Genomic DNA, 14,179 nt, shown 5'->3' with positions numbered 1-14,179 from the left:
ACTAAGATATAACCCCCAAACACGCCACATTTCCATAATTATAACATATGTTAGCCTTTTGTGAGGAATTAGCAAACTGCCCCTCAAAGCTAATATTAGCGGGTAAAACTGCCCTACACAAAGAGTTCACAGTTCAACTTAATCGATTCGGGAAATCACCTCGAAAACACCACAGAATGTAACAAGACAGCAGCTAATTGCTCATTTTTTACTCACACAGAGCGATACTGAAGCGCTTGCTCCCATTTTTCAGCTCAGCGGACTGACACAGCTCTCCATTTTTCAGATGCAGACGTATTTTTCCCTCCTCGACATGATGCTCCACTCTCAGAAACTACCGGAAGGTCCGACACACGGCGGAGAGTCACTGCCGTCGCCCTCACCTCTCACCGTAAGGCTTCCAGTAAGTGGAAAGTATAGTTGTTGAAATGGAGCAGAGTAGAGGTTAGCTTACTTCCCACCATAACGTTAGCTCCCCGGAAAATTGTTTATGTTGCTAGTCACGTGACACCTGTGTAACCATGGTGACCGGGGGCAGGGTTGCCAGGAGAAGCGGACTGGCTCGGGATTGGTCGACTGATCCTAACGGTGGCATCCACAGAGCACTTCGATAAATATACTGGTTAGTGTGTTTTTATTACCTACAATTGCTTCAATAATGGAAACATTTGAAAAAATGTGAGGGGGGTAGTTGGTAAATTGTTGGTAATATAATATAATATAATATCACATAATATCATATCAATGACTTATAAAACAGCCCATTATGCTGCCAACTATTCCAATCATGTTCCTATCTGGACTATGCTGTATTGTTACAGTGTATTTTCCATCTGTGAAGCATCTACAATATATCATCTTCTTGGAACAAAATGTTTTCATCAAAACTGACTGGATCTATTCACTAAAAATGTACACAAAAGTCGGCCACTGTGTAGTTTGGGCGGAATATCCCAGTGCCTTCTGTTAAAACTATGATTTCTAATAATGTAATTTCTAATCTAGATTATACGTTACACTTACAAACTTTTACACTTTTCTTTTGCCCTTTTAAATATAGTCAGACGTTGTAAACATATTGTCAGAATAGCCTAAACCTACAAGAGACTGCCTGAAGGGCTCTGGGAGAAAGCCAGGCTTTTTTAAAAAATATTTTCATGAAGTGTGCCCAGTCACTGCTAATATGGGATATATTCATTGCTTACTTGGGATTCAAAATGTGTTTCAAACTCCATGATAAATACGTTACAAACACTCAGTACTCCAAATATCTTTTATTGGCACCTTTAAATAAAATAATAGAACAGTCAAGACATAAATATTATAATACTGGCATAAAAAATTAGAGTGGCTAAAAGGTGACAGCCAAACATACTGCCTTCTCAAGGTCAGTACAATTTGTACCTCACCTGCACCTTGTAAATGTCCTCTACAAACAAAAAAAGCAACGTCCCAGATTTACCCTTACGCCTGAATCTGGAACTATCAAAAATACATTTGTAGTGGTCTAATAAACAACATTCAAGTGATTCTAAAAGCCTATTGCAATGTTTTCATTACAATTATGTTCACAATAATCAAGTTTCAACTTAAACAAAAGGATTCTTTACAGCTCTATGGCCGGTTTTGTGCATATAAAAGTCTCTAGCACATAGTACTTTACAAACTAGTGCTAATACAAAAGTTTATCAAACAATGCACACACACACACACACACACACAAACCTGTGCACCTATGTAAACATGCCTGTGCAGACACATACACAAACGCACTAACGTACACACACACACACACATATATACACACACACATACACACAAAAGATGATTGAAAAGGACCAGCCTGGTCGAAATGAATGCCAGCAGAGGTCATGATAATCATGCCACAAAGAGAATCAACATGCTGTTAAGGTTGGAAACACAGTAGGATCTCTTCAATGTTTAGACGATTTTGAATCAGCATAACTTATTCAAAAAGTCTCCTTCTGATTCAAAAACAGGAGGTATGTGGAACTCAAACCATTTTTTAAAAAGTATAAATCGAGTCAATGCACTTGAAAACAAAAATTATATACAAAGCAAGGCTTTTGTATTGTTCCAACAGGCATTGAGTGTTGTCAGGCATTGACTATCATTGTTGCTTTGGTAAGATACATAGTGGTATAATAAGGATATATATTAAAAGCAAAATATAAAATAAAAATGTGCTGCTAAAATAACAATTATCAAAAAGCGCTCCCTCCTTTGTAAGATTCCTGGGAGATTTTTTTGTGCATGAGTTGTTATTGTGTTAAATTAACACCCAACACTTTTACAGATGTTTTTCTTCCCAGTGTTATGAACGGCACCATGTTGTTGTTGTTTCAGAGCTACAGTGAGGTGAAAACCAGTGTTTACATAAACACAATGTAGAATCGGGGGAGTTGAACGATATTGTTCAGTTGACCTCGTAAAATGAGGCAATAATAAAAAAAATCAACACAGGCGTCAGAGTCAAACCTTGACAAAGATCTGCAGTATATGGTTTGAACCTGAGAAATGCAGGCTAAGTACAGAGGAAAGGCCTGTATTTCAAAACCTCTGGCAAGTGTTTTGGTATATTAGAACCTGGCAGCAGATATAAGAAAGAAAAAAAATTCCTCCTAAAGGTGGTTCAGGAATAGTTTATCAGCGGGCAATTGCTGGGCAGTAGGGGTGAGATTTGACTCTAATGAAAAGTGCTCATATTCAGGCTACAGAGGCAACTTTGTCGCAGTTGCTGGTGTAATGGACGTCTGGCCTGTCCGTCTCAGAGTGCTTCCTGTTCCAGCAGGGAAGGGTCAACAGAAAGAGAATGAAGGCTCCCACCACCACACAGCTCCCACTAAAGTAGAACGCCAAGTCATATGACTGTGTCCAGTCAAAGAACCACCCTGGAAAGTGAGAAAAACAGACATTGTGAGCTCAGTCAGCAGATGCAGCGGTCAGCTAAATAATGACAAGCCCTTTCCTTACTGAAGTTGACGTGCCCTTTTCCTTGCTCTGTCTGCCTGTCTGAGTTAACATTTTGATACTTGAAATGTCTCTGAAAACACGACCTTACATCAGGGTTTATCTCCACGCAAAATAAAAATGCCTGTAACTCCTCTATTTAACCAATAACAGCCGGTGTAGCTTACAAACCTACCTACAACAGGGGGTCCCAGCATGATCCCAAAACCCCCAAAGAACATGAGGATGCCGTGGGCTTGTGTCAGTCTGTCCAAGCCGACAATCTTAGTGGTAATGTAGGAGGTGAGAGACCAGTTTCCAGAGAAGAAACCCAGGACGGCAGACAGGATCTGTAGTCCCAAATAAGTCTTAGTGACAGGGATAAGGAGCAGTGAGATGCCTCCTGCAAACATGGTGAAGGCATACAGATAGATGCCGTTGATCCACCTGATGTCCACCAGGATCCCCAGCACTAGTTTACCCACACAAGTGGCGATGGCCCCTATTGATACCAGGGGAATAACGCTAACTTCTTCGATGAGTCCCTCACTTTGCGCCACATCCTCTATAAAGAGCACAGGAGGGAATGCCCCCAAGCTGAACAGGAAGACAGCTATACAGAAGGCCACCATGGCTTGGTCCTGCAGGATCTCATGCATGGAGTGCATGTACTTGGAGTAAGCCTGCTGCTTCTTCTTGATGACTTTCATGATGGCCAACCCAGACAGAAAGCTGCCTTTCTTCTTCTCTGTCTGGATAGCCAAGTCCTTGGAATCGATGGTGATGAGCAACTCCTTCACCATCAGAGTTTTCTCCGGAGTGGTTGCTGTGGAGCCCGTTGTGATCTTCAGGTCATCCAATGGGGGCTTTTCGAAAAGCTGCTCCTCTGTGTTGCGCTCCAGGGCGGCCTTCTGCTTGAGGTAGTACCCTGGCATGTTTAGGGGCCTCATGAAGCCGGCGCAGGCCATGAGGTTTAGTGCTACGGCTCCGATGATTAGCAGGCAGCCATCCAGGCCGTACAACACAATCAGCTCATTCTGAGCGGAGGCATAGATGAAAGCTCCAACACTTGTACCTGGGTGAGCAGAGGAAAAGAGAAATTCAGTATTTATGAAAGTAAGTGACGGCTCAATACAAACATAAGCCACCATGTGTAGAATCTTATGTGAGTACAACACCTTTAAAATTATTTTGATGATGAGTTTATATTTATACTTCATCTTGATGGAAACTGGTGCAGTCTGTGTGATCCTTTTGATCATTCGTCTCATATGCTTCTGGTTGTATTTGTCTTTTTTGATACTGCCACTGGAGGGTGCCAAAGTCAGATTTTTTAAAAATTATACACAGTGGCTTTAATAACTTCATAACAAAATGCATATAACCACTGTTTTACTGCCCTCTCTGGTTGAAAGTTTCATGTCTGGCCACACTTAGCATCACTGATGGATGAGGTCAGACATTGGCTCTGCTGCATCGGTTACAACGCCCTGGCTTACACATTTACATTATTGGTATAACCATTAGAGGTCAGCATGAACAAGATTTTCATGGGATGTTTAATTACACTTAAGTATTTAGACTGTCAGACAGCTCAATGGCCTGATTTAAACTTAGAAATAAACTTTGAGCAATAAACTTGAGCAACTCTACTCATTGATGGCAATTCTGTCTGACATAGCTTCAGAGTCTACTGTCAACCTTCCCAAACCATTACCATTGGAGATTTGACTCTCAGCCAAACCCAGATCTAGTCACTGCTCACCAGTCCACATCCCTACCAAAAATAGAACTCTGCCCGCTACACTACACTACAAATGTTTACCTCAGCATCCCAAGGCTCCCAGCAGCTCATACATGAAAGAAGTGAGCATGGAGAACTGGTGTGCACCCAGTGAGCTCAGAGGGGGGGGCGGCAGTACCTGTGGTGACAATGCCGAGGGCAAGGCCGCGTCTCTTGTCAAAATATTGACAGGTGATTGTCAGCGTGGCTGCGTAGACCAGACCACAACCCAGGCCTATGGTAGGAGAAAGGACAAGGACAGATGGAAGGTGAATTACTGTTCGCTCAGGTGAAAGGGGGCAAAAGCTTTTCACTTCCAAAAATACACACAAATGAGAGTTTCACAGCACACATCAGGAAAAGGTGATACATTTCTTCCAAATTCTTGAAATGTGCATATTAGATTACTAGTTTCAGGTCATACAATACTTCAACTACTATGTTGTGCTCTGTGTATTCCAGGAAAAAATAAAAAAATCACAACGATGAGTAAGTAAACAAGCTGCACATGCATGTGCAGTACAGTCACAAACATCATCTAAGGGCATCTCTAAAAATAAATGACTCTCTTCAAATATGCATGGACTCTCAGGCACAGCTTACAGCGCAGGCAGTGCTGACTGCGAGGGGTTTACCAGGATTAAGCATGGCTGAGCTGTCACTTAATGCGCAATAACAGGTGGTGTTGGGCCCACACAGGCACACACTGCTCAGGGTGCTAAGGCAATAAAGGGTCACGTGGGGATCAGGCTATGTCATTAAGTTATTATTCTGTCAACATTGCTAATAAATACAAACAGCGATGTCAAACCCTTGGTGCAATGCTCAAACGCGAGCACTGTCTCAGTGTGATTCTACAGTACCTGCTTTAAGTGGCAGAGGTATTCATTAACTGGCCATTTACGATTCAGCCAGCCTCTGATGTTGCATAATAGTTGGACTTGATAGGTGCCCCTGCCTCTTTCAAATGATTATACAATGTGTTCTGAGGATGTCATATGTTACAAGGATAAGAAGCTTAGTTAACTCCCATGACCACGGCAACATCAAAAAAAAAAATTTCCCACTCTGTCAAGGACTAAAGCCTGTACCTTGTCTGTCTCTTTGACAGTCAGGCGAATTACGTCGCCAGGCTGTGTACTGTATTTACTTTACAAGGGCTGTATAACTAGATTACTGTATAAAATACACAGGAAGGTGCTCTGCAAGGTTATCATCAGGTGTTTCCTTACCAACCACAATCCCATAGGAGAAGATGAGGAACTGGACATTTGGAGCAAAGGCACTGAGCATCAGGCCGCCCGCCACCATTACACCACTGAAGATGGTCACAGGACGGGCCCCAAAGTTGTCCACACATGCACTGCAGACAGGACCTGGGGGGAGGGAGGGGGGGGAGTGAGTGTCAGAGGAACAAAACTATTAAAGAAGCAAAGAATAGTGATGTTTTGCTGCTTAAGCGCTGCTGCATCAGACCAGGCCACTGCCACATCACATTAGGCTCAAGCTGGCAACCTGTCGGACTTGTTGTCACATCACTCATAAGAATCTTAAAGGGTTCAGTGTTAACGTTTCCTCTAAAGCTCTTCGGTTAATACTTTAACTCGTCAAAACCCAGTTTCATTTAATTGCCACTTCAATTAGTTTTAAAGTTGGAACAATCTGCTTATTCCTCACTGTCTGACAGTATCATGTATTTAATGGTTTAATCCGTCCCTTCACAGGGCTACAGTACATGCTGTATATACTGAGTGCAATGAAACCCAAGGCACAGTGTTTTTCTTCAGTGCTTGCTGACTACTGCTATATTCTGAGGTTGTTTGACTTACTCATCATGTGACATTTACTGTTTCCTTCCTCTCTAAACTGGGGAAGACACTGCTGTGGTGTAGCAGGAACTGCAATGCTGCAGCTGTCTGACAGCTGGGATATGTGTCCAGGACTCGGCCAGGCCCAGGGCCAGATCTGTGCAGTCATGATTTTCACCTCAACCCTTTGCGAAACACGACAGCAAGCAAGAGGCCCGGCTGGCGGGTGAGCTCTGCCTTAGACGGAAATATCATCCAAGACCGCTATCTGTCACTGATCCTGTTTGCTCAACACAGTTGTAGAACAGAGCTTTATAAGAATTTCCAGACGTTACGGAAAGGTTACTGAGTTTTAGCGTTTTTTTTGTTTGTTTGTTTTTGTTTCTTATAACATATCATTCTTACATTCACGCGCCAGCCTTCACTATGCTGCCTCACTTTCAGCCTCTTCTGCTTTTCTCTTTCATTTCTGGTGGGTTTCAAGTAAGTTTATATACACAGTCTTGCTCAAAAAACACAATATTTGTTAAGCCTCTGTGTTTCTGTCCCTATCTGTCTCTCCATCTGTCTTTCTTTCCTTCCCACTGTGGTTAGATTAAGGGCTAAGTGATCTTCCAACATTCATAGCATGGATGACTTGCACTTGCTTTGCTCTCCTAGAAAATCAATAACAGCAACTCCGCCAAGGGAGCCACAAATTGCTCATCGTAATCACAGCGTCGCCTTTTCTCCCCATTACATAAGGAGAACACTTTAACACCTATAGCCATTCCATGGTTATATATTTTGTGTGTATCTACACGGGCAATACATCTAATTTTAATTATTATATAAAGTATTATTAATAATATATGAATTACTATATTTGCTTAGTACTCTCTCTAAGTACACACTCTCTCTCTCTCTTTATCTACCAGATAGATAGATAGAGAGAGAGAGAGAAAGTACGAAGTAGATATAGTAATTAATCCTGTCAGGAAATATATCGCCCATAATGATACGTAGTCCCAAAACATCAATTTACTGCTCATGCTCAACAATAATCTAAAGCAACATCTTTCCATCTCCTAATAGGACACAAAACTTCACAGCAAGCCCAATTATCTAATTCAACTGGCATTATTTTGGCTCTTTAATCCTAATGCGGGCCCATGGCAAGGATTATTAAATTATTACACTGTGCGCTACTCACTGGCAATCAGTCCCACTCCAGCCACAAGGGAGCCCACCCAGGCCGTCATGCCCTTGCCTTCCTGGAAGGCATGCAGCCACTCAGGGTACAGGACGCCCACTGACTGGGGTGATCCATAGGCCAGCAGCTGGGCCATGAAGGAGGCCACAACAATCACCCATCCCCAGCCTCCGTCCAGCACTTTAGTAGATGGAGTCATGGTGCTGATGTTACTGTTGCCCGCTGGGATCCGCTTCAGCCTTGACAGAAGTGAGGTTCCTGGTGGGGACATAACAACAAACATTACAGTCGCAAGCTTGAGTGCAAATTAAGCCAGACGATGACAAGAGGGACACACGTCAGTTATTTCCCATGACAGTATTTTTAAGCTGGGCCTAAAATAGCTTCTATAATATACCTTACGGAGAGCCTGGATGTAGTGAAGGCTGCCGCAGCACTTGGCCTGGGTCACCTGTGTGAGGTCCTGAACACTGACTGACTGCAACTTACCCATTGGCAACAGTGCCTTTTGTTCCTGTCTGTATAACCACACCTTGGAGGAGGAGGAGAAAGTAAAGAAAATTTACCCCCCCCCCCCCCCCCCCCCCACCCGCACCTTTAACCTGACTCTTCCATGATTCAGCTCTGTTCCATTACAGACCCACGGGAGAGGCTCCTCTCTTGTGCTGATCTGAAGTTTTGCAGCCTTCCATTATTAATGATGTCAGAGCAACTTTATACATCACCGTGACAGCTTTACGTCCCGTCGCTCACACTTTGTTTACAACGATGCTTTCAAAGTGGGGCAGAAAGTTGGCGCAAAGCTCCTCGGATTTCTGTGCTCACAAAGCATGCTCAGAGCGTGCTGACAGTGAATCTGATACCTTTTCATTATAATCTATGACCAAAAAAAAATATCCTGAAGCAAACCCCTGAATGCCCCACAGGCCAATGCGTGATTCTCTGCACTCGCCAATAACAAAAAAAACTGGATCTTCTCATCAAATTTCAAAATCATCGCAAAAAAAATCAACACTTGGCTTGTTATTCTGGTAAAAGCATGCACGCGCCACTCACCTCAGCATCTACAAAAACAGCAGCAGCCCTGCAGAGCTGCGCGGTGAACGGGAACTTTCCATGTAGGATGGTTTCCCCTATCAAAATGCCTTCTTACAGAATGTCTGCGAATGACATCAACAAGAAAGCCTCGTACGTGGACTGTGTGTCTATCTGAGCTGCAGTCAGTGATGTCCGTGTGTTGAGACAGCGCTGAGCATCAACAATGCGCATTGTGCATCCGTTTCTTATGGCTTTGTAGCCGGCGACCAAACCGGTTCAAAGCTGTTCTTGCTGGTCCAGCAGCAGCCTGAGCGCAGCTACAGGAGGAAAAGCGCTGTTTCCTCTTGCGCGCCTGGAGCGCACAAAGGCTCAGAGATGTGACGGCTGTGGGTTTATGTGTCAAATGATCTGTTTTTCATTTTCTCTTATTTTAAGTGAACTCAAAAAGGAGCCTGCACACACAAACACAAACACAAACATGCACGCAAACAAACACACAAACAGACACACACGCACACATGCACGAACACAAAACTATTTACCTGATAGGTTTCCAGGACGCACAATCAAATTGTTTCAATAAAGCGCATCATGAATCAATAGAAAAAGTTAAACAATAAGTGTGAAAATAATGTAAACATTAAAAAAAATTAAGCCACAGTGTTCCTCTAAATTCAGCCCACTTCTTCCTGGTCAGACTAAGAGTTGGGGGTTCACGTGTTGACGATGCATGTGTGGGCCCCTTCTCTCCAGGAACATTGTTAATATTGCCACCAGTCCAGTCTGAACCGGTTGATGGATGGGAGTAACAACACCACCCTGCACCAGTAGGGCGCACTGCCTGGAGTCCTCTCCCTGGTGAGCGCTGTTTAAAGCAACACATGCACAAAACTCCAGGATCAAATCTTAATCGGTCCTCCCGTCAGTGGAAACCGACAAGGAGTTTGGTCAAACCTCAAGGAGTATGAGAGGGATACACAAACAGGCAGCAACATGTAAACAGCCTGCCATGCAGCTACCGTGTTTTAAAAATAGCGTTATGGGAGTGTTACAAGAAGGAACATATACTGTATGCTTGTAGAGTATGTTTAGTGTTTTAGGAATATTGACAGTTCATGCAGGAATATTATATTCCATTGATCTGGTGGAATAAAATAGATGTAGCCATGGAAACACAGATAAATTATAGTAAGACTATAACCTCCCTGAATAAACTCAATTTATTTATATTGCTTGACTATCAGATTTAATTTCTAGTATTTTGCATATTCATTTTTTTTTTTATAAGATCTACATAAACAGATGGAGTTTGTTTGTCTCCAGCTTAACAGTCCTCTTCATACTCTGAGAAACATACAAGAACAAGACACATTTTTGATCACATTTAAATGAACAGAGGCCCACAGTCAGTTACAGACAAATATTCTTTTCTGTTTCGTGTCTGAGAATTTACTGCATTCATACTGTGGTGGGTCACACTGCCGTAGCGTCATAAAAATTATATCACCATGTGATTGTACCCATTCTCATAACCTCAGGTCAGAAACACAGTTGAACCAAGTCAGAAGAAAAAAGCAGAGGGGAGGACTGGAGAGAGGCGACGGGAAAGTAGAACACAGAGGAAAAGCTGACATGAAAGATGAAAGGACGGGAAGCAGAGTAAGAACGGGGGTGGGATGAAGAGAGCAGACCAGAGGTGAAACTGTTTTTCACACCGAATGCACCTAAAATTCTTCAGGAACTTTGATACTTTTTCCCATACTTGAGGTCTGCTGCCAGAAAGGGTCTTACAGGAAAGATTTAGGCTCCATAATCCCCGTCTGCCTGAAAAATTAAGGGAAAAAAGAACAAGGGAGGCACAGTTAATTGTACTCTACACTGGTATTGCATTGACATGTTGCTCCAGACCAGTTCCAACCAGACAGTGCATGGGGGAGAAAGTGTGTAGGAATCTGAGGGAGGGTGGGGAGTGGATTACAGAGCAGCTATGATATACTGTTGGCACTACTGAGTGATTCAGGAATTGATGTTGGTGCTGGTTTTTGTTTATTCTATACATTTGCTGACACATTTCCAGTTTCAGTATATAGACCACCATTTTCTATTCTTGGTACAGAAAAGCAAATTTGATTATCTACCCTGCCTTTCAAGTTATAGTGATAGTGACACCAAAGTCTGAAATACAGTGTTGAAGATGATTTCAACAGCTTAAGGCTGAGATGGCACAGAACATGAGGGCACACATAAAGTCTGCGGGAGAAAATAATGAGGATCTGTGCCCTCTGTGGTGATCCTTATATTGCATCATCAGGTTGTTCCAAAGCATTAACGTTGGAGACACAGTTGACCTATATAATTATCAACCCAGTATTTCAGCTGTGTAAGACCAACTTTTCAAGTGCATTCAGTACACAGTGCTGATGCCAATCAAATGAGCTGGACTTTGGCGTCAAATGTGCTCAAATCTGGGCCCAGGTCCCTGATGTTAAAGCAACCTAAAACCTCACACTAGTTAATTTGCTTGATGGCAAGTGTGCTGCACTCTTGTGTTATACTGTTAACTGCTATTGGAAATCACAATTTGCTGAGAGAACTAAAAATTGTTGTTTGTGAATGTTTTGAAATCAGGTTACTCAATTTGTTGATGGTGTACCACAAGGGTTCATAATGGAGCCCCTAATATTCACCCTATATAGTAATATATGTAATATTTCTTCACCAACTCAGCACTGATAGTCAGTTGGACACCACCATATTTTTTTTTATAGATAATACAAGTAGTTCAAAGCCTTAAAAATGACCATTTATGCTATGCCCTCCTTCAAACTTAGTGAAGCCAAACACAGAAAATGCAAGCACAGAAAGGTTCAAGGTCCAAACCACAAACCTTGAACTTCCTGAGGCAACAGTGCCAACCACCGCACCACAGTGCCGTCACCTCTTGAAACATGAAATACTAAAATATTACCACAACAAAAATATTGTGGTAAATGGAGATAATCTCGTGCTAATCTTACCAAATATGGCTAGTTTGCCATGGAACATGTTTTGGTCCTTTTTTATGTGTAGCGTGCCTCAAGATGCATTGCCAACATGAGAATTTCATTGTCAATCATGAAAAATCACCTTATAATGAACATATAACATTCAGGACATATAAATTGCTTACGTCTGCCCTAGCTGCAGAGCTCACATTAGTTTTCTATGGTACGATAGCAAACACACACCTAAATTTCCCAGCAGTTTAACATGAGCTGACCTGATGTTCTGACATTTTTAAGTATCTTTTCTTTTTCTCTAGTACTATTTGACACCTGAGAAGCAGCAGCCTGCTGTTCTTTTCAGTATGAGGCATGGCAGGTATAAACATACAGAGACACCCTGCAAGCTGGATAAATGTCTCTTAGTTCGGCCATCTAGCTCCATAAAGCTGCACAGGTGAAAGGCCACTTTAGCACCCAGCATGGCCACCCTGAGCCTCTGGCCCAGATTCCTGCTTGGATTAGTTCAGGTTCCTGGCCTCAGCAGCAAGAGAGAACACTGCAACACAGTAGAAAAACACAGGATACACTTCAGTTGTATCAGACTTCTCCAACTCTTTGGTAAGAGATATACTCATGTCAGTCTTACAATGGGGTGTATGTTTTGATTCTGGTGAGTTTGAACCGACCATTTGTGTGAATGGGCTACAGTTACCTGCAGTGACCTAAAGGAAGCCTCATGTGTTGCGTAGGCTGTCATTCTTACACTGCTCTGCCCCCGTCACAGGTTATTGCACCCATATTACAAAGGTTTACCATGTTAAATGATCCTACAATGATTGATTTAAGGAAACACCACTCTGGTCTTCAGCCTGTTAGAACCGGTTGAAACCATGTAGACTAGGAAATGAAAATGCTGGCACAGAATAAAGACTCAACAGAGCTGATGCTTGTAAGGTGCTTATCACATGATGTAGTTGCGGTACAATACATTAAGATCCAAGGATAATTGATTTTATATTTCAGTATTTAACGACGCTCAAAGTATAGCTCTAGGTACTGTTGTGGGTATTTTGTCCAGACTGAAAAAACACAAATACTGGACTGACTAGAACAAATTTGTGAAAGCACACTAAGGACACATATGACCTTGAGTGAAAGGCAGGTTTTTGTTTAGCATTGCTTGTGATTTACATAAAGCATGGTGGCAGCGCATGTACTCCTCTAGTCAGCCCTGGCATCTGACTGTTAGGTCTACTTGCAGTGGTCTAAGCTGAACTGTACAATGTATGGGGTCAAACATCAACACTGAATTGAACCCAGATATTTACATACAGAGTTTAGCTCGATAGTGTAGTGTCCTTATCTAGCTTTGGTCAACAGAAATATGGTCATCAGTCCCAAACTGTGGCTGAGCTCACTCACTGCTAACCTGTCCATATAATGCTAAGAAAGAGCTGCCATCAGGGCTGTGTTGACTGATCTAAGATTTGCACACACATGAAACAGAAGTCCTTTGAGCTAAATGATCAGGTATACATGTCAACATGCTGATGTTCATCAGGGATATGTTCACTAACAAACTTTGGAGAATTAGCATGCCAACCAATGCAAATTAGCATTAAACAGTTCAACTCAGGCTGATGCGAAGGCAACTCATTTTGCAAGTATATGGTCATAAACATCTTTTTGGATGAAGAGAAATTTTTATTTTTATATTGTGACCCCTTCTGCTCCTAACTTATGGCACTGAACAACGGCCAGAAACTTGATCTTGCTGAAAGTTATGATGTCACAGTGCAGTTGGCCTTTGACTTTTTGGATGTAAAATGTAATCACACCATCATTTTATTCTATTAGACATTTGTGTGAAAAAAAATCTACCCAATTCATCTGCTGGGAACCATGAATGTTCGTGCCACATTTCTTTGCAATCATCAGTAGATGAGATTTTTCAATTAAAAAAATGCCAACTGGGTGGCACTAAAGGAAGATTAAGGAGACAACCAAAGTCAGAAGTCAGTTGGATACATCCTCTGGTAAAGATGAATATCTATACCAAATGTCCAGACATGTGATCTAGAACCAACTAGAATCAACTTCATGGTGGTGCTACAAGAGAAAGTCAGTGGGTCGCTGCAGTCAGTAGGAATGTTAATATTTTCCTTAATAAATGAAAACCCTGACATGCTGGTGGCACTAAAAGTCGGGGTAATTGGAATTTATCTTGCAATTATCTCAGTCATTTCAGACATTACAAGGCCACCATGATTGTAAGATGACAATATTAAATCTTATTAGTAGTGAAGTGTAGAGAAGCCTCATGTGCAACACATCACTAAATGTATTGAACATGGATTCCTCCATTATGAAAAAATATAAACATCGTTTCAGCCTTACCAGATAG

At 42.1% G+C, this 14,179-nt stretch overlaps 1 protein-coding gene across 2 annotated transcripts; it reads right to left on the bottom strand.

Moving 5' to 3' along the window:
• Positions 1–1,262: 1,262 nt before the first annotated feature.
• Positions 1,263–9,002, bottom strand: LOC139210884 (monocarboxylate transporter 9-like). 2 transcript variants are annotated; one of them, XM_070841077.1, is made up of 6 exons: positions 8,810–9,002; positions 7,754–8,011; positions 5,986–6,129; positions 4,893–4,988; positions 3,167–4,045; positions 1,263–2,912 (listed from the first exon to the last, which is right to left on the bottom strand). In XM_070841077.1, the coding sequence occupies exons 2-6, from the start codon at positions 7,950–7,952 to the stop codon at positions 2,728–2,730; spliced, it is 1,503 nt and encodes a 500-aa protein (XP_070697178.1). In that variant the 5' UTR covers positions 7,953–8,011; positions 8,810–9,002; the 3' UTR covers positions 1,263–2,727. The 2 variants fall into 2 exon arrangements, with proteins under 2 accessions (XP_070697178.1, XP_070697177.1); XM_070841076.1 differs by lacking the exon at positions 8,810–9,002 and adding an exon at positions 8,151–8,249.
• Between the last annotated feature and the right edge of the window lie 5,177 nt (positions 9,003–14,179).

This window comes from Pempheris klunzingeri, chromosome 12 (assembly GCF_042242105.1).
Source record: "Pempheris klunzingeri isolate RE-2024b chromosome 12, fPemKlu1.hap1, whole genome shotgun sequence".
NCBI classification, from domain to species: domain Eukaryota; kingdom Metazoa; phylum Chordata; class Actinopteri; order Acropomatiformes; family Pempheridae; genus Pempheris; species Pempheris klunzingeri.
The sequence above is the reverse complement of the archived record's forward strand: the minus strand, read 5'-3'. Positions and strand labels throughout refer to the sequence as shown.

Excerpts from the sequence above, each read along its gene's own strand:
- LOC139210884 (XM_070841077.1), bottom strand. The coding sequence starts at position 7,952 with ATGACTCCATCTACTAAAGTGCTGGACGGAGGCTGGGGATGGGTGATT. Across the intron at positions 4,046-4,892 it reads CCTCGGCATTGTCACCACAG|GTACAAGTGTTGGAGCTTTC; the intron begins GTACTGCCGCCC and ends CTGCTCACCCAG. Across the intron at positions 2,913-3,166 it reads GCTGGGACCCCCTGTTGTAG|GGTGGTTCTTTGACTGGACA; the intron begins GTAGGTTTGTAA and ends CTCACTTTCCAG.